The sequence below is a fragment of the Haliotis rufescens genome, unplaced genomic scaffold, assembly GCF_023055435.1.
Source record: "Haliotis rufescens isolate VD_foot unplaced genomic scaffold, xgHalRufe1.0.p SCAF_3, whole genome shotgun sequence".
In the NCBI taxonomy this organism is placed as follows: Eukaryota; Metazoa; Mollusca; class Gastropoda; order Lepetellida; family Haliotidae; genus Haliotis; species Haliotis rufescens.
Window position 1 is genome coordinate 60,405,106 of NW_025964001.1, and position 22,868 is coordinate 60,427,973.

The 22,868-nt window shown below is 41.4% G+C and overlaps 1 protein-coding gene across 17 annotated transcripts in view; it reads right to left on the reverse strand.

The window, feature by feature from the left end:
* LOC124132318 (papilin-like) overlaps nt 1-22,868 on the reverse strand; it is a 169,031-nt gene that overhangs the window by 32,186 nt on the left and 113,977 nt on the right. For all 17 annotated transcript variants that reach the window (XM_048403199.1, XM_048403208.1, XM_048403201.1 and 14 more), the window contains 2 exons: nt 21,574-21,694; nt 13,411-13,587 (listed from right to left, as the gene is read on the reverse strand). In XM_048403199.1, the coding sequence (XP_048259156.1) occupies nt 13,411-13,587; nt 21,574-21,694 (298 nt within the window). The remainder of the gene's footprint in view (nt 1-13,410; nt 13,588-21,573; nt 21,695-22,868) is intronic.

Below are 22,868 nucleotides of genomic sequence, written 5' to 3' on the forward strand. Positions count from 1 at the left end.
CATCTACAGATCATCATCGCCCCGAGTCAGTCCTGTACATATAGCCCTGGATCTAACATCTACAGATCATCATTGCCCGGAGTCTGTCCTGTACATATAGCCCTGGATCTAACATCTACAGATCATCATCGCCCCGAGGCTGTCCTGTACATATAGCCCTGGATCTAACATCTACAGATCATCATCGCCCTGAGTCTGTCCTGTACATATAGCCCTGGATCTAACATCTACAGATCATCATCGCCCCGAGTCTATCCTGTACATATAGCCCTGGATCTAACATCTACAGATCATCATCGCCCTGAGTCTGTCCTATACATATAGCCCTGGATCTAACATCTACAGATCATCATCGCCCCGAGTCTGTCCTGTACAAATAGCCCCGGATCTAACATCTACAGATCATCATCGCCCCGAGTCTGTCCTGTACATATAGCCCTGGATCTAACATCTACAGATCATCATCGCCCGGAGTCTGTCCTGTACATATACATTCATATCTAAAATCCAGAGATTGTCACTCCAACTGTCCTTTACATCTGTGTATATAAAAATATATAACATATCATTGGATACAGGAACTGGACAAGCCGGTGAGCTATGGATAGTTTAGTTGAGCTACATGAAGTGAGGAGAGCTAAAGACGGACCTTGGGTCAGTTCCACAAAACTATCATAGCGCTAAGGTCAACGTAACTCCCAGACTTTAACAGACCTAAGACCGCAGATGTGTTGAGGCCCTGGTGAGTTATAGCCATTCTTAATGAGCTACATAGATCAGGTGAACTGTAGTCAGGTGAGGTGAGCAACAGACAGACCAGGTGCATCATAGTGAGCATCCCATGTTGAGCTTGGGACAGACCAGATGAGTCATAGAAAGAGAGGGTGAGCTACAGAAAAACTATATGGTGAGATGGGCCTACAGATGTGTCAAGTGAGCCACAGACAGACCAAGTCAGCTACAGACAGACCAAGTCAGCTACAGACAGACCAAGTGAGCTACAGATGTGTCAAGTGAGCCACAGACAGACCAAGTCAGCTACAGACAGACCAAGTCAGCTACAGACAGACCAAGTGAGCTACAGATGTGTCAAGTGAGCCACAGACAGACCAAGTCAGCTACAGACAGACCAAGTCAGCTACAGACAGACCAAGTGAGCTACAGATGTGTCAAGTCAGCTACAGACAGACCAAGTCAGCTACAGACAGACCAAGTCAGCTACAGACAGACCAAGTGAGCTACAGATGTGTCAAGTCAGCTACAGACAGACCAAGTCAGCTACAGACAGACCAAGTCAGCTACAGACAGACCAAGTCAGCTACAGATGTGTCAAGTCAGCTACAGACAGACCAAGTCAGCTACAGACAGACCAAGTCAGCTACAGACAGACCAAGTGAGCTACAGATGTGTCAAGTCAGCTATAGACAGGCCAAGTGAGCTACAGATGTGTCAAGTCAGCTACAGACAGACCAAGTGAGCTACAGATGTGTCAAGTCAGCTATAGACAGGCCAAGTGAGCTACAGATGTGTCAAGTCAGCTACAGACAGACCAAGTCAGCTACAGACAGACCAAGTCAGCTACAGACAGACCAAGTGAGCTACAGATGTGTCAAGTCAGCTACAGACAGACCAAGTCAGCTACAGACAGACCAAGTCAGCTACAGACAGACCAAGTGAGCTACAGATGTGTCAAGTCAGCTACAGACAGACCAAGTCAGCTACAGACAGACCAAGTCAGCTACAGACAGACCAAGTGAGCTACAGATGTGTCAAGTCAGCTATAGACAGGCCAAGTGAGCTACAGATGTGTCAAGTCAGCTACAGACAGACCAAGTGAGCTACAGATGTGTCAAGTCAGCTACAGACAGACCAAGTAAGCTATAGACAGACCAAGTCAGCTACAGACAGACCAAGTCAGCTATAGACAGGCCAAGTCAGCTACAGACAGACCAAGTAAGCTATAGACAGACCAAGTCAGCTACAGACAGACCAAGTCAGCTATAGACAGGCCAAGTCAGCTATAGACAGACCAAGTAAGCTATAGACAGGCCAAGTCAGCTACAGACAGACCAAGTAAGCTATAGACAGACCAAGTCAGCTACAGACAGACCAAGTCAGCTATAGACAGGCCAAGTCAGCTACAGACAGACCAAGTAAGCTATAGACAGGCCAAGTCAGCTACAGACAGACCAAGTAAGCTATAGACAGACCAAGTCAGCTACAGACAGACCAAGTCAGCTATAGACAGGCCAAGTCAGCTACAGACAGACCAAGTCAGCTACAGACAGACAGACCAAGTAAGCTATACACAGGCCAAGTCAGCTACAGACAGACCAAGTCAGGTACAGACAGACCAAGTCAGCTACAGACAAGACCAGTGATGGACTACTGATGGACAGAGGTGACATGTTTGTTATTTACTGGTGACTTCAGGGCAAGTCATAAGTAAGCTACAGCTTGATTAACACCACGATATAGTGAATATTTAGTGTTTGTAGTGACTTTGATGGATTGTTCATCAGGTCACATGAAAACATGATATTTTTATGAGTGGTACAACCATGAGACCAAAATATTGTCTGTTTTATGTCATGAAATTCAGAAAAAGGCAACAACAAGTTTCCAGATGTATCAATCTCATTAAGATCAGATATTAGTTCTCGTTTAGCAAGAACTAGGATCTGATATTAATAAGATTGCAGAGTTTTCATTTTGATTGAAACTCTGATTGGTAGTTTTCAACGTAATAAGTGCCCAGGACATTCTCAAAATTAGAAATAGGGGGCTCTTATAAAAATATTATTTTAGTGAAAACAAACGAGTTAAAAGATAAATTTTGTGGTTTCTGCTGACAGCCTGAAATGTTTATGTACGACAGATATATTTTTCCAGAATTTAATTGCCCATAATTAAGTGTGCATATAACACATGAGTGCGTATTATACGCGAATAAATAAGTCTTGTGTACATTGATCAATCGGAAGGGGTGCTTATTAGGATTGTTCACTGGCCAATATATTAGCAAATATCGCCGTGGGCGCTTATTAGAGTAGGGCGCTTATTACGTCGAATACGGTACATGTGCTTATGTCTAAATGACATAATGCTGATCATCAAATGTCGTAACAATCCTGCAATCTATTTGGCAAAAACAAAATGCTGAGCGCTGAGTTAACTGCAGGCCAAAAGATTTTCTGTAATACACAGGGCCATCCTTGTTTGAAATGACATAAACTTGACTCAGCTCACTTAACATACAAGAGAAGTGATTTCCTCCACTTCTAAGCAACAGGCTACAGGTGGCATGGGAGTCTGCTGATAGCCAGGAAGCTGCTGTGAAGGATGCCACTGACAGAAGGCGGCCTAAACTACATGAAGAGCCAGAAGAATGATTTATTAAGTAACTGCGAGCAACTTGATCACAAACTTGATAAGAGAAAAAGAAGGGAAAGTACTTATACAGTTGGTTTGAACCTAGATGAGATAACACCTGGATGGAGAAAACGTATGGGTCAGACAGAATTGGGAATTCATGAACTCCACATGAAAGTTCTTTGTAGGATCATTGTATTCATTGAGTGTGTCTGAGCAGTTACAGGCAGCCTGATTACATGTGACCCACAGCCTAATTATAGGCTTGTAGATTTGTATGCCACACAGCAGGGTGTCTAGCCCACATTCACTGTGACATGCAGTATACACCAATGTTTATTGAGGTGTTCCATGCAACCAGTGGTGTGAGATCTCGCTCTCACAATCTGTGTTAAAGGGTAGGCCTCCCAACAATTGCCTGTGTTGGTCCCCGCATGCTTATTAGGCATGTGTCTCAGGTAGGTATTCGGTTCACCTGCGTTGTAGTCTTAAGTTCAAGTACCTCCCCAGGCCTGCCTTATCGCCTACACTATAAATCTTGGTTTAGTAAACTTGACGAGCTTTGGGTTAATGAACGCTGTATTGAGGCTGTGGACATCACAGGGATGTGGTCAGTGTGGGTGGAATGGGGGGTGGGGGGTAGACACGTTTCAAATAGGCCACGGAAGGGGCATGTCAGTATTTATGTATGTTCAGGCTTCATGTGTGGGTTAACATATGGCTTTTGGATGCATTCTCAATAATCTCTCACATCTCACAAGGCAAGACACCTGCAAGGGGTAAGGGACTGGTCATTTATTATAGGGGGAAGGGGTGTTGGGCCGGTGGAATTGGTAAAGACCAATTGAATCATTGTATCATTTTTTGCTGACAGCCCCCATTTTATGTAACATTTCTTCATCCCCTCCCTCCCCCCCTCCTCCCCAACCACTACATGTAACATTTCTTCATCCCCCTCCCTCCCCCCTCCCCACCCCCTACTACATGTAACATTTCTTCATCCCCTCCCTCCCCCCCTCCCCAACCACTACATGTAACATTTCTTCATCCCCTCCCTCCCCCCCCTACCCACCCCCTACTACATGTAACATTTCTTCATCCCCTCCCTCCCCCCTCCCCAACCACTACATGTAACATTTCTTCATCCCCTCCCTCCCCCCCCCACCCCACCCCCCACTACATGTAACATTTCTTCATCCCCTCCCCCCCCCCCCTCCCCAACCACTACATGTAACATTTCTTCATCCCCTCCCCCTCCCCACCCACTACATGTAACATTTAGCCATGACCCCCCTCCCCAACCCCCACTACATGTAACATTTCTTCATCCCCTCCCCACCCACTACATGTAACATTTAGCCATGACCCCCCTCCCCACCCCCCACTACATGTAACATTTCTTCATCCCCTCCCCACCCACTACATGTAACATTTAGCCATGACCCCCCTCCCCATCCACTACATGCAACATTTCTTCATCCCCTCCCCCTCCCCACCCACTACATGTAACATTTAGCTATGACCCCCCTCTCCACCCCCCACTACATGTAACATTTAGCCATGACCCCCCTCCCCACCCACTACATGTAACATTTCTTCATCCCCTCCCCCTCCCCACCCACTGCATGTAACATTTAGCCATGACCCCCCTCCCCACCCCCCACTACATGTAACATTTAGCCATGACCCCCCTCCCCACCCACTACATGTAACATTTCTTCATCCCCTCCCCCTCCCCACCCACTGCATGTAACATTTAGCCATGACCCCCCTCCCTCTAATAAGTAATCTGTCCCTTAATAACATTTAAATTTATAGTTTATAATTTTACAAAATATACCTGAACTGTCATTGTTTTGGGAGATTGTGTGTCTAAAACAATAATTAAGCCCCTGATTTACTGAAAGAGAATAAACATGACTTGCATTGTAGATCCATTTTATTGCAGACTATATCAATTGTCCAAAGAATACAATTAAAATCAAAAATAAAATACCTGAGCACCTGCTTATGTTGGAAAAAATGATTGAGCTCCTAAACTTTAAAAAAGAAGTACTCGTCTCCAGCCAAATGGTTGCTCCCTCTGTACTGATTGGTTGACCCCTGTGATTACACACTTTTCATGAGCAACAAACATCCTGTTTGAGTGTGCTCTGATGAAGTAAATAATTCCACAGAAAGAGTTACAGATAGCACAAACAATGAAGGCACGTGATGTCAATTATCATTGTACAGAAAAGTATAGATAATGGACATAGGTCAGATCCTGGTTGGAATACAAACAGACTTTCATTTTACAACACTGACATTTTTGCAGGGTCTTGACTCATTCTGAACAGTCATTATAGTTATGAAAATTAGATACAACTTTCAAAAATATTTTCCGTCTTGATGTAATAAGTGCACAGGGCACTCTCAAAATTAGAAATAGGGGGCTCTTTTTAGAATATAATTTTGGTGAAAGAGTTGAAAGATTGTAAATTTTGTGGTTTATGCTTACAGCCTAAAATGATACAAAAGAAACGTCTGTGCATATTACACACGACAGATATATATTTCCGAATTTAATTGCCCATAATTAAGGGTGTATATAACACATGAGTGCATATTATACACGAAAAAATAAGTCTTGTGTACATTGATCAATCGGAAGGGTGATAATTGGGATTGTTCACTAGCCAATATATTAGCAAATATCGCCGTGGGCGCTTATTACAGCGGGGCACTTATTACGTCAGATATGGTAACAATAATATCATAGTGTGTTATGTTTAATATAAGCTTAAGTGAGCACTATGATAACATACGCAATCTGTGAGGCCCTTAAACTTACACAACTCAAGTCAAGTATGATTTGGCAAGTTGAGATTGCCTCAGCTCTGAAATTAAACACTGGTCTGGGCTGGGCTGTCTTTGGATTCTATATTTTATTTTGTAGATATATATTTTTAAATAAGATAACTTTAGTTCTGGGACAAAATGTTACCGTATATGACCGCAGATAAGCCATCCCCGTAGATAAGCCGAGGTATTAACTTGACCATTGAAATACAAAAGAAAATGATATGACCCGCAGATAAGCCGAACCAGGAAGTGAAAGGCAAAACACACTCCGAAGTCGGACTGCAAGACATGTGCCGGTACTCGCAGATATTCAAAAATATAAGATGAAAAACGTTGTAATTATATTGAAAAAGTCATTATTATTTCTAATAATGATTTAACAAACCAGTCATCCACTTTCATAATGTGGGAAGCTGTTTCTCTTGTCTTTTTTTAATCTCTTAATGATCGTTATATGTTGCCATCAACAACGAAGCACCATTTTATGAATCGAAGTATATAGAATTATGAACCTGTGTGAAAATATATCAGCTAGAGCGAAGACTCGCAGTTTGAAAGCAGCAACGTAAGCATGGCGTTTTCGTTTCAAACTCATGATGAGAATGTCAGTCAGTAAAAATATACCAACTTTTGTACCCCCTTTATACCACTATTGTCTTCAGAGATACCTATGACCTTCTTGACTATCTGGAACAGTTGGTAGCTGATGTTGTTTGCAAGCATGCACATAATGCTCATTAAGAACACAAGACGTTGGCAGGTCTTCAAGAAACAAAGTAATGATCATATTCTCAAAAATGCTGAGCAAGGTTACATGGAATTTAGAAGATTCAGAATACATGATGCTCACTTGGTAAACAACGGCTGACAAAACAAAATATTATCTTTATATTCAGTTAGATGAAGAACCATGACTGTCATGTGACACGATATCTGGACCGTCTGCCTCCAGTGTTGCAACACCGTGGAAACGTTGCAGTCCTGCCTCTGCATCATATACACATGCATCATACAGGTATTCCAGTAGGTAAATAGGAAACACGGGGATGGTGCAACATAAACAGGGTCTTTTTATGAAATGCCTGCAGTGCACTCATTATAGGATCTGTGTGAAGGATCGAGTGCCACCCTTACAATCAGGTGGTGGAATAGTCTGTCTTACAGTCCCTGACCACAATATTTTCCCTTCAAGCCAGTCCTTGAATAATGCTTTAGATCCTAATGAAGCAAGTCTAGATTTTCCGCAGGATCAGTTTCTGAATCTCACTGAGGCTCCTTTTCAAGTTGTTTGTTTCTATCAAAATTAAATATGTTCAGAGGCTAAGCGGCAGTCTAGTTGTGGAGATGCAGGACAGGCAGCAGTCTACATGGCTTATAGTTTGTGTATGTGCAGGCCATGGAATATGGTTGTACCAGACATGCCTCATATCGCCTCTCAACACCTCACTGAGTTCAACCTTCACAGATTTGATCAGGGAAAGGGAATTAGTGTTTTTAGTGTTTCAGTTAGTGTTTTTATTGTTCCAGTTCAGACAGTGACATGTGGTATTTCAACACACTAGGGGTTGTGGGACTCACCCACTGTAGCCGTGTCTTGTCCCACATAAACATGACAAAATATTTTGATTGGACAGCCTATAAATATGTAAATAAACATGTTTTGACCATCTCTGTGGTCATCTTCCCAAGGCAAGAGAGTTAACTGACTTTAAAAGTCCAGTTTCCACCCTTGCCGAACTAGGCTGGAATATTCCTGGGCTCGATCGTAGCGCCACCTGTGGCTATTACGAGTTGTGTCCTTTCTATGCCTCTCCTATTGACCAATCCGATTCAACCTCTCGTATCACTTGCATTTGCCTCAAACAAAATGGTGGTGCCCAGTCAAGACGATCTAATCTAATCAAGATCCACATTGTGATAAAACGAGTCTTACATCGCGAAGTGCATCAAATCACGTGAGCACCTTGATTAAAAACTTGAAAAGATTTAGAAAATATCTGTTGACAACGAGTTGGTGGTGCACATGATTTGCAAATCCCGCAGTCGACCGAAATCTGCATGACACTTCACGAACCGGATTTCGATTTCGGTGAGCGATTTTGATTGGACTATGCATAGACTCGTTAGTCCAGCCAAAATGTAACTCCATAATACCAGCCTAGTTCGGCAAGGGCGGAAACTGGACTTTTATAGTCAGTTAACTCACTTGCCTCGGGAAGATGCTCTGTGGTCAAGGCCGTAGTTAACTTTTTTTGACAGGGGGGGCAAATAAGATTACTCATTTTTTGTTCAAGTTACTTTCACAAGGAAAAATGTTTTCTGGCTACGGCACTGGTGGTTCTTGTATGCTTAATAGGTATGCTGTACAGACTTGTTTCAAAAATAATATGTGCATTTATAATGCGCCAAATTTCATTCACGTGTGGCTCTTAGTGCTACACTATTATTACCCCAGTCAGTGGATCAGTGTGCACTCAAATTTCATTCTCAGCTCCCTGGGGAGTATGCAACCCAAGCTGCCTGGGGCGCTAGAAGTTTAACAATTACCTTGCCATCTCATCCTACTGGGTACCCATTCACTGCTGGGTGAACAGAGGCACATTTCCAAACAACGTCACTTGTCTAAGGAAACACCACCTGTGCTACAGTGTGGGGCAGGACTGATGTTAAACAAACTCTCAGGAGTCAGGGGGCACGGGTGGCCCAGTCGTCTAAGGTGTCGTGATTCACGGTGCAGAGTTGCGTCCCTTGGGCATGCCAGAAACCTATGATTTGGGTACAAATCCCAGTTCACCCCAATTATGGTTCTAGGTTTGTCAGCACCATACTCGTGGGTTTCACCGAAGTGGTAAACGTCTAGGACCTGCATCACTTCGGGCTTTCCTCCCACATAAAGCTGACGCACCGTGATATAACTGGAATAATGTTAAAAGCGGCATTAAACCCAACTCACTCACTCACTCAGGAGTCAAGCTCCTCAACGCGGTCACCCATCCAACTACTCTACGAGACTGACGTTGCTTAACTCACCTGATTTGTGACCTGTGCGCTGTGCACGGGACCATGTGCCGCCATGTCATCATATACATGACAGAGACCACGTATCATATATTTATGTGCATGCTGTATGGCCATGTATCAGACATATTTATGTGTATGCTGTACGGCCATTTATCACACATTATATGTATGCCATGCACCCATATATCACACGTTTATATGAAGGCTGTGAGAAAGATGCATGCACAAGTACATAAGTAGCAAGGCATTTTGGACATAGTTTGTTTGTTTTTTGTTTAACGTCGCACTCAGCAATATTCCAGCTATATGACGGCGGTCTGTAAATAATCAAGTCTGGACCAGACAATCCAGTGATTCATATCATGAGCATCGATCCACGCAATTGGGACATGATGATATGCATCAACCATGTCAGCGAGCCTGACAACCCGATCCTGTTAGCCGCCTCTTACGACAAGCATAGTCGCCTTTTACGGCAAGCATGGGTTGCTGAAGATTGGGATATAGTACTCATATTGGTTTCTGATATTCCTCTAATCCAAACGTCAATGCACAGTACTATCAGTTGTAATTCCATGACATATATCAATAGTGTTCTGAAACCAGTGGACACCTTACACTAGCATCAGAGAGACACATCTCATTCCATGTTCTCTGCATAAACAAGTCAAACTGGGACCATTCGAAGACAAGGGTAGGCAGCATGAGGCTCAGCACTGTTAACCTCGAGGGGCATTTCCTCTGGTAAGCAACAACCCTCTACACAAGACCAGGTGGTTGCATGTCATATCATATGCACACTGTCTGATACACAGGTACAAACACTGACCTAAATATAAGCAAGAAAAATAATTTCCATAATCATAAGAGATCTATGCTAAAAGTCCCTTGTACAATTCTGACTTCATCATAAGCATGAATAACTATCAAGTAGTAATGACGCCAGTTGTTCACGACAGGGTGAGCGTATCCTGCCCCACTGGTGGCATCCATCACAAACACATGCAAAGGCATGGCAATTGTTAACCTTAAAACACACAGGAACATCAGTACAAGCCACAATAGGGAATTGCGTTACACATTTCTTTTGTCACAGATGTTTCAAATTAGGAATTGTCCCCCAAATGTCTACTATAAAACTTTTTGAAAGCATTACTTTAGCCTTGAATGTTGTAATCCTATTTAACACACTTTAAGCAAGAACATTATGACACTCTTCAAAATCTCCATAGAAAGTGCTTGCTCCACCTGTGCCCCTGTCCTGGTGGTGATCAGTAATCTGTAGCAGTAGGATTAGAGGTCTTATCTCAGATTATCCGACACCATAAGTATTGATGAGCTTAGGGCAGCTGATTACAGGGAAGGCTGGAGTACAGGGGTGGGTCGATACTACCAGATCTTGGGAGGCAAATCTCTCTTAGATATACAACTTCTGTCCTAAATGACTGTAGACAAATAACAAAATTAAAGTTGGGCAGAGGAGACAAATGAATCAAGACTGGGCCAATGATTGGTCTCCATTTCTGAGTGTTTGGTTGTAACACTTGTACACAATCCTATATATATACATATATATTTGGTCTGGTCAAAGACACAATCCTATATATATATACATATATAATTAGTCTGGTCAAAGACACAATCCTATATATGTATATACATATATAATAAGTCTGGTCAAAGACACAATCCTATATATATATACATATATAATTAGTCTGGTCAAAGACACAATCCTATATATATATATACATATATAATTAGTCTGGTCAAAGACACAATCCTAAATATATATATATATATATAATAAGTCTGGTCAAAGACACAATCCTATATATATATACATATATAATTAGTCTGGTCAAAGACACAATCCTAAATATATATATATATATAATTAGTCCGGTCAAAGACACAATCCTATATATATACATATATAATAAGTCTGGTCAAAGACACAATCCTATATATACATACATACATAATTAGTCTGGTCAAAGACACAATCATATATATAGTCTGATTAAAGACACAATCATATATATATACATATATGATTAGTCCGGTCGAAGACACAATCCTATATATAGTCCGATCAAAGACACAATGCTATATATTGTATGGCCAATGACATAATCATATACCTGTGTATTGATTGGACAATGACACAATACTATATATAGTCTGGTCAATGACACAATAATATATAATTAGTCTGTTAATGACTCAAGTGAAGGAATAAGGATATATTTATATTGTCTGGTCGATGACACAATACTATATATTGTCTGGTCAATGACACAATACTATATATTGTCTGGTCAATGACACAATAATATATAATTAGTCTGTTAAAGACTAAGTGAAGGAATTAGGATATATCTATATTGTCTGGTCAATGACCCAAACTTGTTTTTGTTCTGTTATAGTTACACACATGAGACTAATTCCTTCACTTGAGTCTACAAGCAAAAAACATGCCCCTGAGTTACTGTGCTATGATAGTTGGTCAAAAGACTGGCACCTGCAGAACACTGCCATACACTGGCCAGTGGCATTCCCTAATATGGCTCAGCAATTCTCAATTCCCTTACAGCGCAATTAGACAACAGAGGTGTCAATGACTTGTCTACCTGGACCAATGACTCACATTGCTGTCTGTCAAACATATGATTCATTGGATTGTAGTGCTGCCACTGTTTGTTCACATCTACTCACATCTACAAATAACAAAGTCAACACCAGCACACAGCGACAGACCGGCCGGTCAGGTATGGGGTAGGTTCCGCAGAGGAGGGCTACTTCATGCAATGACAAATACAAAAGCCTGATCCCCCGCTAGGGTCCTGGCTCTCTATGTCTGTACAGATCTTACGAACATACATCATTACATACTCTAACCCATGGCGTATTTGTGAAGGAAAAAATGTATTGAAATGCGACCAACTTAATGTTTGACGTAGACATCAAAGTAACCTGAACTATCTAAAGCGACACTTGTATAGAGCTGAGTCAGCTTTTATTCATCCCACAGTAGGCGAGGGGTAAAAGATCACTAGCTCAAGGTCTAGCACTTGCTCGTTTTCGTCATAAAGTAAATTAGCCATATACAGACATTAACGGCTGGAAAAACCATAAATGTTGCCAACACACATATACTCTTTAAAGCCCAACAGTAGCATTGATATATTTTAATAAAAAGATACAAATAAAAGCGACAAAACCCTTTCCACATTCGTAATAAATCTCTGCTAAAAGCAGAGCCTATTGTACAATTCCAGCTATATATCACAAGCATGTGTTTACGAATCACTATCAAATAGTGATGATACCAGGTGTTCGCGTATATCCTGTATTAATAAATTGGAGGCTTAGTTCATCTTGAGCCAATTAAAAAAAGATTCAAACAAAAAAAGGAACACACACATTCAGGATAAAATCCTGGATATTGTTTCCTGTTCTTTTCAGTTATTTCACCATAACAATAATCATCACTGCATAGGCAACCATTCCTTAAATTTTAACATTTTTAAGTTCAAACAGTGTCCTAACTTTCCCACAGAATGAGGAATGTCTTTGGTTTTGAGTTTAAAAGAAATAGTGATGGATAAAACATGCAAGGCATTTTTTCTCCACGGGACTCTTGCCGAAAAACTGCTCCTAGTTGATCCAAACAGAGTGACAGACCTGCTTTGTAACTCTGTGTGTTAAATGTCAGAAAGTTTATGCCCTCGCATCACAAGAAAAAACTCTTTTTGAAAAAAGTCACTTTCAAACATAGAACTGTACTTAAAAAATTGTAAGCATTAATATTTTAGTATGGCTTGAATTGTGCTGATGTAACAGAAAAAGGTTGAACTTTTTAAGCTTTTCTTGCATGCTGTTGTGTTTTCTCTCTGTAAATGCATGTCACACTCTTAATCCTGAAGTCATTCTGTTATTAGGTGTCTCAATGCTATTCTAACCAGCACAGCACTGAAATCCAACCTCCCTATGTGGGTCTTTGATATGAATTAGATAAACATTTGACAGGCTAGCTCAAGCTGTGTATATAGACTCAGGGAAATTGATAGATAACAGAATAAAATGTATATTAATCGTGTAATACATCAGTAGATAACAACTTGAAACATTGTAAATAAGGGATGAAAGTAATGCAAGTGTGTGACTTACCTGTGCCATCATTGGTTACACATGTCGATTCACATTCATCCTCCTTTTCGAATCGGTTATCATTTCCTCCACATCCTCCGTACCAAAACATATTACACATGCTAGCCTGGTCATCATAGTACCACTTTAATGTGTAATTTGCACACGGTCCTCGGGATCGTTCCAGTTTACATCGATCTGTAATTTCAGAATTATATTTTTTATCATCAAATTCAACTTTTTCTCTCACCATTTCACAACTTTTAGCACACTGAATCCTGGTTTCAAAGCGATTATCGTTTCCTTCGCATCCACCGTACCAGAATCGACGACAACTGACCAGTCGGACATCATAGAACCACTTGACGGCAAATGCGTCACATGGTCCCGCGTCTGCTGCCAGGCGACACGATGCGAGCGACACTACCATTGGCATTAAAGCTTCTGCCATCCTCAATTATTGCACCTTACGCCAAGTGAAGAAAAGCTTGTGTCTTTAAGAAGGTACTCCAGTCATCCTAATAACATCCACATGCAGCTTGTTCAAATTATCCCAGTAAAACAATTAAGCTATGACCAGATTGCCATGTATGCAGGACACAGGTAAAACGGAGGATGAAAAAGAATGCCTAGAAGTTCCCAAGAGACAAGGGTATCCCAGCAAGAGTAGAGCCACTTGTTGAGAGTGTGCTGGCTGCTAGTGTCTGTTGGTGTCGGTGAGCAGGCACACAAGCAGGCAGACGGCCCCAGTCAACACAGTCAGCCTGGGATAGGTAGGTAGGTTCTCCACGATTATCAAGCCCTTCTCATACGCCTGGCTGAAGGGGCTTTGCTAAGGGGGCAATGCTAGCTTGAATGCTATTTGATATGACCGAGTGACCAGTGAAAGTCACCACTACAGCTCCCACTCTAATTTAGCAGATTCTGACCAGTTATTGTAACTAGCCCCTCTCTTGAAAATCACCTCTGCTACTTAGTCCATTGTCAGACCAGACAGTTGTCCCACGCCCTTTTATTGCATTACAAAAGAAATGTCCCTCAACTTGCTTGCTTGTCATTTGACAATTGCAGATTTATTCCTGGTGAAGTTTGACCACCCTGTTGATCCCGGTCATCTCTTGACTGACCACTGATCAGGGAGTCCACTCGTAATGAAACTCACAATCCTTGGTATTTGTATGGTCGGATAAACCACGGGTTATCTCAAGTCAAAGTCCCACACATCCTTAAGTACTAATGAACTCAAAGTTCAGTTTATTTCATGCCTTTCTGCTTACATTACACTCAAATAGATGTTAATTACACAAAGAATGCCATTATTTTGATATAAAATCCCCAGTAAATACCCTTTCACTATCAATTAATATTCATTAGCCCCAAAAGTCGTTGTTGTATAAAAACCCTGATTGTCATGAAATTCTTCAAATTGTTGAGATTATTACAACAGTTTAAAGGACGAGTTATTGTCAAGAGCTATAGTATTCATTTTACTTTCTAATGTTTTGTGATATTTTCATCTTTTATTCATTCAAGGGGCTTGGTGTTCATTCATACAGAACGCCTATGACTTAAATTGTTTGATAGGCATTACTTAGAAGTTGACGGATGACAAGGTAGACACAATTTTATGGATAACAACTTCTTTAATACTGTAAAAAGCGACGTTTCGGTATAGATCCTTACACCGTTGTCAAGCAAGTCTTGCTTTCGGTATGGATCCTTATACTGTTGTCTTGCTTGACAACGTTATAAGGATCTATATCGAAACGTCGCTTTTTACAGTATTAAAGAAGTTGTTATGGAATTGTGTCTACCTTGTGTATGACTTAACTTTACTCAATGGTCCATTTGAGTTTAAATGCCCCGACAAAAGAAAGTAAACACCTATGATGGATGGTGACTAAAAATGAAACAAACAAAAAATGGTCATTTGATGGTGATGTATTTCATACATAGAGGATTCATCACGAGTGTTTTTTAATATGGGAAATATCAACCGAGTCTTAGTTAATCGGTATTTGCCGAGCCTTTGGCGAGGTAAATACCGATTAACGGGACGAGGTTGATATTTCCCATATTAAAAAACACGAGTGATGAATTCTATTTATCATTTTCACATTTTTGCTTCCAAATTAAGGAATAATTGCATTAAACATTAACATCAGCAACTTGTCGAAATCTTACGTATAGATCGTGCGTAGTGATACATGTTTTCCATAGCCATGTAAACCAAAATAAACAATTCGCTGAGAAAAAATGTTCCTCGGATTATTTTAAACAAAATACTTGAACAGACTTTTGCAGAATAATTGAAACTTTAATAACGGTAACAACAACGATTCTGTGTAATCTGATTATATCTCTGGTGTAACTTCACTTATAATATATAGTTTCAAATCAAACTGCTCGCTCTTTCGGTTATCTAATTTGCATATCTCATTTGCATACTTATGTCATTGGGGTATGACATACATATTTTTATGTCATAAGCTTATGTCATGGATAAATGCTTTAGTTAAATGATAAAAGTGTTTAGTTGTGTTTGGGACATTTATGTTCGATTTCTTTCAGCCTTGTAACATTTTGATAATGTTTGTAGTTTTTGGCTCAAATCCAATTTATATTTTGTTTCGTTTAGCAATTTAGTTTTGAGAAGTTTTCAGTGATATCTCTGCTTGCCATCCAACCACAGCCCGCTGCAGTGGAGCGAGTGCTGAATGTACACTTGTGTGCTGTTGCAGGCTCAGCAGATGATTTATACCGCCCATGTCATCTGGCTAAACGATTGACAAACCTTGCAGAAAACTCTCCACACATGAAACAGACGTGTTACGTCTCATTTCCTACACAATCATTGTGTTAGGTTACCCTACCTTAGTGCTTTGTACTTTGTCAAACTGCATGTGTGGGAAACAGCAATGTCAGAATAACATGATTAAAGCCAGATCAATAACAACACTCACGATATGCCTCCTAATTTATTTTGGATAGGAATATGTTTGTATTTGTTCGTCATAATTTACAAACAATTCCATATCCGTGTTTTCTAAACTGGTCAACAGATTTCAATTTCATAGTTTCAGTGAGCAATAATACAACATGATGTATTTTCAGAAGACATTATTTATCACTTGAGAACACGCATTTCACGAGACTAGAGACATCGATGAGACATGCTTTAATCAACTTAATCTGATTTCTCTTAACGTCATTCACGGACCCATCAGCTGGGGGTAAATCACGGAGATGCTGTGATGTCTGCTGATTAATGACAATCCAAGTTCAGCCTAGTCGTCACAGTGTCATTGTAGGTTAAAGATATGACCGGCTCCCTCCATTCAAGAAATCTGATTATCTGTGCTCTTGTCTTTTTATCAAATCTATTTCAGTTCTCACTTTGAGGAATTGCATTTTGACAAGTGTTTGTCAACTCCCAGGCTAATAACAAACCTATAAACTTGTTGTGCTATTTTAAGGGGAAGGAATGAGAGTGAGCCGGTGGTATCAAAGTGAGCAGGTAGAGCTAGGTATGTGACAGGGGACGCACAGTGAATGGGCAGCAGCTCTATCTCTCTCCCAACACCCACACTGACTGGGAGATGTGATGGGGGATGGGGTCATTGATTTAAAACTTGTCTTTGGGGTCATATAGTTTCTCACCTCCATAGTGATAGAGAGCCTTGTTTCTTCTCCATTGTTACACAAACAATGGGTGATCAGCCTTTTTGCAAATAACATTTCTGACCTGAAATGTGATCCTGAATATGTTTGCTTACAGTTTACCACATAACACTGTTAAGACCTTGTCTCATGAAAGGGATTTCCATGCCATGTCATATTCTATGCAGAAGATGTTACCCTCTAGAAAGAAATATTTGTCCCTTAATTTCAACAAAACACATTTAAATGAAATTCTTTGGGGAATGATTCTGAAATAGTTTTAAATTTGTTTAGATATTTGATCTGAGCCTGTGACTCAGATCTGTAGCGTGACAGTGTTGCCCTTGAAACATTTTCCATGAAAACCAACATCAAAATTCTCAGAAAACAACTTTATCCAGTGCAAAGACAGAACATGTTTTAACATTGAAGCGTAACTGCTTGACATTACTGATACGAAGTATCATGCTGTGTTCGACACCATACACAACCAAGGGTTAAAGTGAGTGAGTGAGTGAGTTTGATTTTAAGCCGCTTTTAGCAATATTCCAACAATATCACGGCGGGGTACACCAGAAATGGGCTTCACAGATTGTACCTATGTCGGGAATCGAACCCGGGTCTTCAGCGTGACGAGCGAACGCTTTAACCACCAGGCCAGGCTACCTGACCGCCCCAGTTAAAGAGAAGCAACATGAATTCGTCCATCCATTGTAATGACTAAAAATTATTTTTTATTGTCACTTTCTGGGACCTTAATTTGTCTGTAGAAAACTTGGTTCTTCCTATCTCCTTTCATAAGAATGAGGTTTAACTGCCTCAGACTCAGAAAGAGAAACAAAACAGTGAATGAGTATGGATTAACGCTGCTTTCAGCAATATTCCAGCAATATCATCAGAAATGTGCTTCACACAATGTACCCATGTTGGGAATCGAACCCGGGTCTTCAGCGTGACCAATGAACGCTTTAACCACAAGGCTACCCAACCGCCCAAGAAAAACATGAATGTCCCAGGGTGTCACATAACAGCAGAGGCTCAACAAGCAAATACCTGACTTGTGAGAGAGGAGTGAAGTCAGTGACCCAACAAGCCTTGTACATTATGTCTGTGATACACACGGCCAATACCTGACTTGTGAGAGAGGCGTGAAGTCAGTGACCCAACAAGCCTTGTACATTATGTCTGTGATACACACGGCCAATACCTGACTTGTGAGAGGGGCATGAAGTCAGTGTCCAAACAAGCCTTGTACATTATGTCTGTGATACACACGGCCAATACCTGACTTGTGAGAGGGGCGTGAAGTCAGTGACCCAACAAGCCTTGTACATTATGTCTGTGATACACACGGCCAATACCTGACTTGTGAGAGGGGCGTGAAGTCAGTGACCCAACAAGCCTTGTACATTATGTCTGTGATACACACGGCCAATACCTGACTTGTGAGAGGGGCGTGAAGTCAGTGACCCAACAAGCCTTGTACATTATGTCTGTGATACACACGGCCAATACCTGACTTGTGAGAGGGGCGTGAAGTCAGTGACCCAACAAGCCTTGTACATTATGTCTGTGATACACACGGCCAATACCTGACTTGTGAGAGAGGCGTGAAGTCAGTGACCCAACAAGCCTTGTACATTATGTCTGTGATACACACGGCCAATACCTGACTTGTGAGAGGGGCGTGAAGTCAGTGACCCAACAAGCCTTGTACATTATGTCTGTGATACACACGGCCAATACCTGACTTGTGAGAGGGGCGTGAAGTCAGTGACCCAACAAGCCTTGTACATTATGTCTGTGATACACACGGCCAATACCTGACTTGTGAGAGAGGCGTGAAGTCAGTGACCCAACAAGCCTTGTACATTATGTCTGTGATACACACGGCCAATACCTGACTTGTGAGAGAGGCGTGAAGTCAGTGACCCAACAAGCCTTGTACATTATGTCTGTGATACACACGGCCAATACCTGACTTGTGAGAGGGGCGTGAAGTCAGTGACCCAACAAGCCTTGTACATTATGTCTGTGATACACACGGCCAATACCTGACTTGTGAGAGGGGCGTGAAGTCAGTGACCCAACAAGCCTTGTACATTATGTCTGTGATACACACGGCCAATACCTGACTTGTGAGAGAGGCGTGAAGTCAGTGACCCAACAAGCCTTGTACATTATGTCTGTGATACACACGGCCAATACCTGACTTGTGAGAGGGGCGTGAAGTCAGTGACCCAACAAGCCTTGTACATTATGTCTGTGATACACACGGCCAATACCTGACTTGTGAGAGGGGAGTGAAGTCAGTGACCCAACAAGCCTTGTACATTATGTCTGTGATACACACGGCCAATACCTGACTTGTGAGAGAGGCGTGAAGTCAGTGACCCAACAAGCCTTGTACATTATGTCTGTGATACACACGGCCAATACCTGACTTGTGAGAGGGGCGTGAAGTCAGTGACCCAACAAGCCTTGTACATTATGTCTGTGATACACACGGCCAATACCTGACTTGTGAGAGAGGCGTGAAGTCAGTGACCCAACAAGCCTTGTACATTATGTCTGTGATACACACGGCCAATACCTGACTTGTGAGAGAGGCGTGAAGTCAGTGACCCAACAAGCCTTGTACATTATGTCTGTGATACACACGGCCAATACCTGATTCCCAACTTAATTGCTACACATAATTTGTTTAACAATATGAACAAGCTCATGGGAGAGATAATAAGATTCTAAACAAGATTGTCAAATGTGTCAAATTAGTCACATTCAAATTGATTTCATGTATAGGAATTACTGCCAAATTACAGCCAAATTTCTATTAGTTTTAAGGATATCATGACTATTAGGAATTTTTGGCATGAAAAATATACTTATGTTTCTTAATGATGAAATAAAATGCTACAAATAACATTCAAGGGGGATAGAGTTTTTTATTTGAAACATGCATTTTATCACTCGTTTCAAGAATTCTAGTAAACATTAAATTTCCAGTGCATAGCAGATGACCTTGCACATGGAGCATCTTATACCTCTTGATATCAGAGTGAGTGAGTGAGTGAGTTGGGTTTAACGCCGCTTTTAACAGTATTCCAGTTATATCACGGCATGTCAATTAATGTGGAAGGAAAGCCCGAAGTGATGCAGGTCTCAGACGTTTACCATATAAGTAATACCCACAAGAACGGGCATGGTGCTGACAAACCTAGAAACATCTGGTGGAACCAAGATTCGAGCCCACAATTGCAGCTTTCTACACAGCGAATTGCAGACGCTGAGATTACTGGGCCACCCATGCCCCCCTTGATATCAGAACTGTATCCGCCTCCAGCTACAGAATGTTCCTCAATAATTCATGTCAGTTTGTTTACATTTCCCACATGAAATTAAGTTTTTCTTTAAGATCACACAAGTGTCAGGCAGCTCAAAGGTTTCAGAAACTGCATTCGGAAGACAGTTCATAAAATAATGTCAATACGTCTGCTTATCCCCTTACATGTTTATTAAATTTTGTGTGAACATGAAATCTGACATCAATGAAGTCTACTATCCATCTGCAGGAATACATCACTTAGGCTGAGGAAATGAAGTCCAGTCTGGCTGCAACTGATCCCCCCACATGGTGAGATATATACATCATGTACACCCAGCACCATATACACTAGTGCCAGCATCCCTCCGCCACAATTAGATTGTACAGGCAAGGGCAAACACAACCGTCTTAAAGAAATGAAGTCAATCATAGAAGATTGCAATTTACACTAGAGGCCCATGTATTCTTTGTTTACTGGTAGGGTTGGGTTGACATGTAATTCCTCTGCCAACATGCATGACAGGGCAGTATTTCGGGGCACTGAGATTCTTTGGCTGAATGGAGACTGTAGCAGATTGCATGTGTCCCCCTCATTTCATGCGTGCTGGGATTCAAGTAATTAACTAAGTACGTGCTGGTTGAGAAGGACGAAAATATACATGTTTCATTGCTTTATCAATGTGACATAAAATATTATTACTATAACTAAATTTGCAACATGGACTTAGTCACAGACATTAAGGACTAAAGAATGATGCTTGCATCTGGTTAAAGGAAGAAAATAGTTTTCTTACTAATTTGTGTTAGGATCTACGTACCTGTTGTCTTGGCAACTGGACAAGGATCTACGTACCTGTTGTCCTGGCAACAGCCCAAGGATCTACATACCTGTTGTCCTGGCAACAGGGCAAGGATCTACATACCTGTTGTCCTGGCAACATGCCAAAGATCTACATACCTGTTGTCCTGGCAACAGGCCAAGGATCTACGTACCTGTTGTCCTGGCAACAGGGCAAGGATCAACGTACCTGTTGTCCTGGCAACAGGGCAGGGATCTACATACCTGTTGTCCTGGCAACAGGGCAAGGATCAACGTACCTGTTGTCCTGGCAACAGGGCAAGGATCTATGTACCTGTTGTCATGGCAACAGGACAAGGATCTACCACTCTTCCTGGTAACAGAGCAAGGATCTACGTACCCGTTTTCCTGGCAACAGGACAGTTGCGGTACTTGGGCCCCTGTGCAGCAGTCACACCATCAGGACAGCACCCATACCGTGTGGCTGAACACTGCACTGGCAGTGGTGAGATTGGTCTCCCCTGCAAAAGAATAATAGAAAACATATTGCAGGCAAGCAAGGAAGCAATGTCAACTTTACCCAAGAAATAAAATATCTTGTGAACCCAAATCTTTGAAATACAAGTTGTCAACGTGACAATATTCATAATATTTTCAAATACAATAATGTCTGTTAAAATTAATGTACATGGAGAACTGAAAAGAACTTCATGCATAAAATTGTTGCCGACCGATTACCCTTTTCATTCTGAACGCTAGAAAGCTCTTGCATACAAATTCGAAAAAGTCCTACCCAGAATGTCCATCATTATGAGTCAAGAATGTCTGTCAAGTTGGGAAGTACGAGAAAAAGAGAAGATTATCACAGATAAATGATGATTGCAAATTTGTTTTTTCAGTAAGACCCAGTATGAGCCAATCAAAAACCCCTTTGTACAGCCAAGCCAACATCTTTAAAGGATTTGCCGCCAGAGTTTAGCACATTCCACACAAAAATACAGAGATGTTTCCTGTTTGCCTTAATTATATAAAAGATTGTTTTTGTGTTGTTTTAGCCCAATTAAAACCGACTCTTCATGTCGGGAATGTGTTAGACCATGATTACATCTGTCAAGGAATGTCATGCTTAGTTTGGTTTTAACTGGTCTCCTCCAAGTGAATTGAGTCTGTTTCTATGTGGTATCTCTCATTCCTTGCAATGTATAATTATTGCAGTTATCACCACCCCACCTAACGGTGTCGAGTTTCCCACAGTTACTATCTAAATGGTGTTTAATGGCTTGACACTTCTCTTCCGACCAACAAGTAAAAGTCAGTGTGTCATCTCATTCTCCTTCCAAGGAAGTCACAGAATCAGCGATTACACCTGTAACAGGATCACAGGAAACCTCATTATGACTGCAGGTCAATTTCAATGATTTCAATGTGTGACCTCTGACCTGGAACAATTGAACCGCTGCCACCAGTTGTGAATGAGGTGGTTTATTGGGATGCTGCACAGCCCTGTCTGTGGCTTGTACAACACAGCATCACAACAGCACAACAGGTGTGGGAGGGACAGCATGGCTGACATTCTTTAGGATGCTTTTGTCAGTGTGCACAGAAACACAAAGCTTTGATGACACCATTTCGTATCAGATAGGCCTCATGTCATGCTGTGTAGAGTAGGGAGCTTTCTTCATATGACTTCAAACA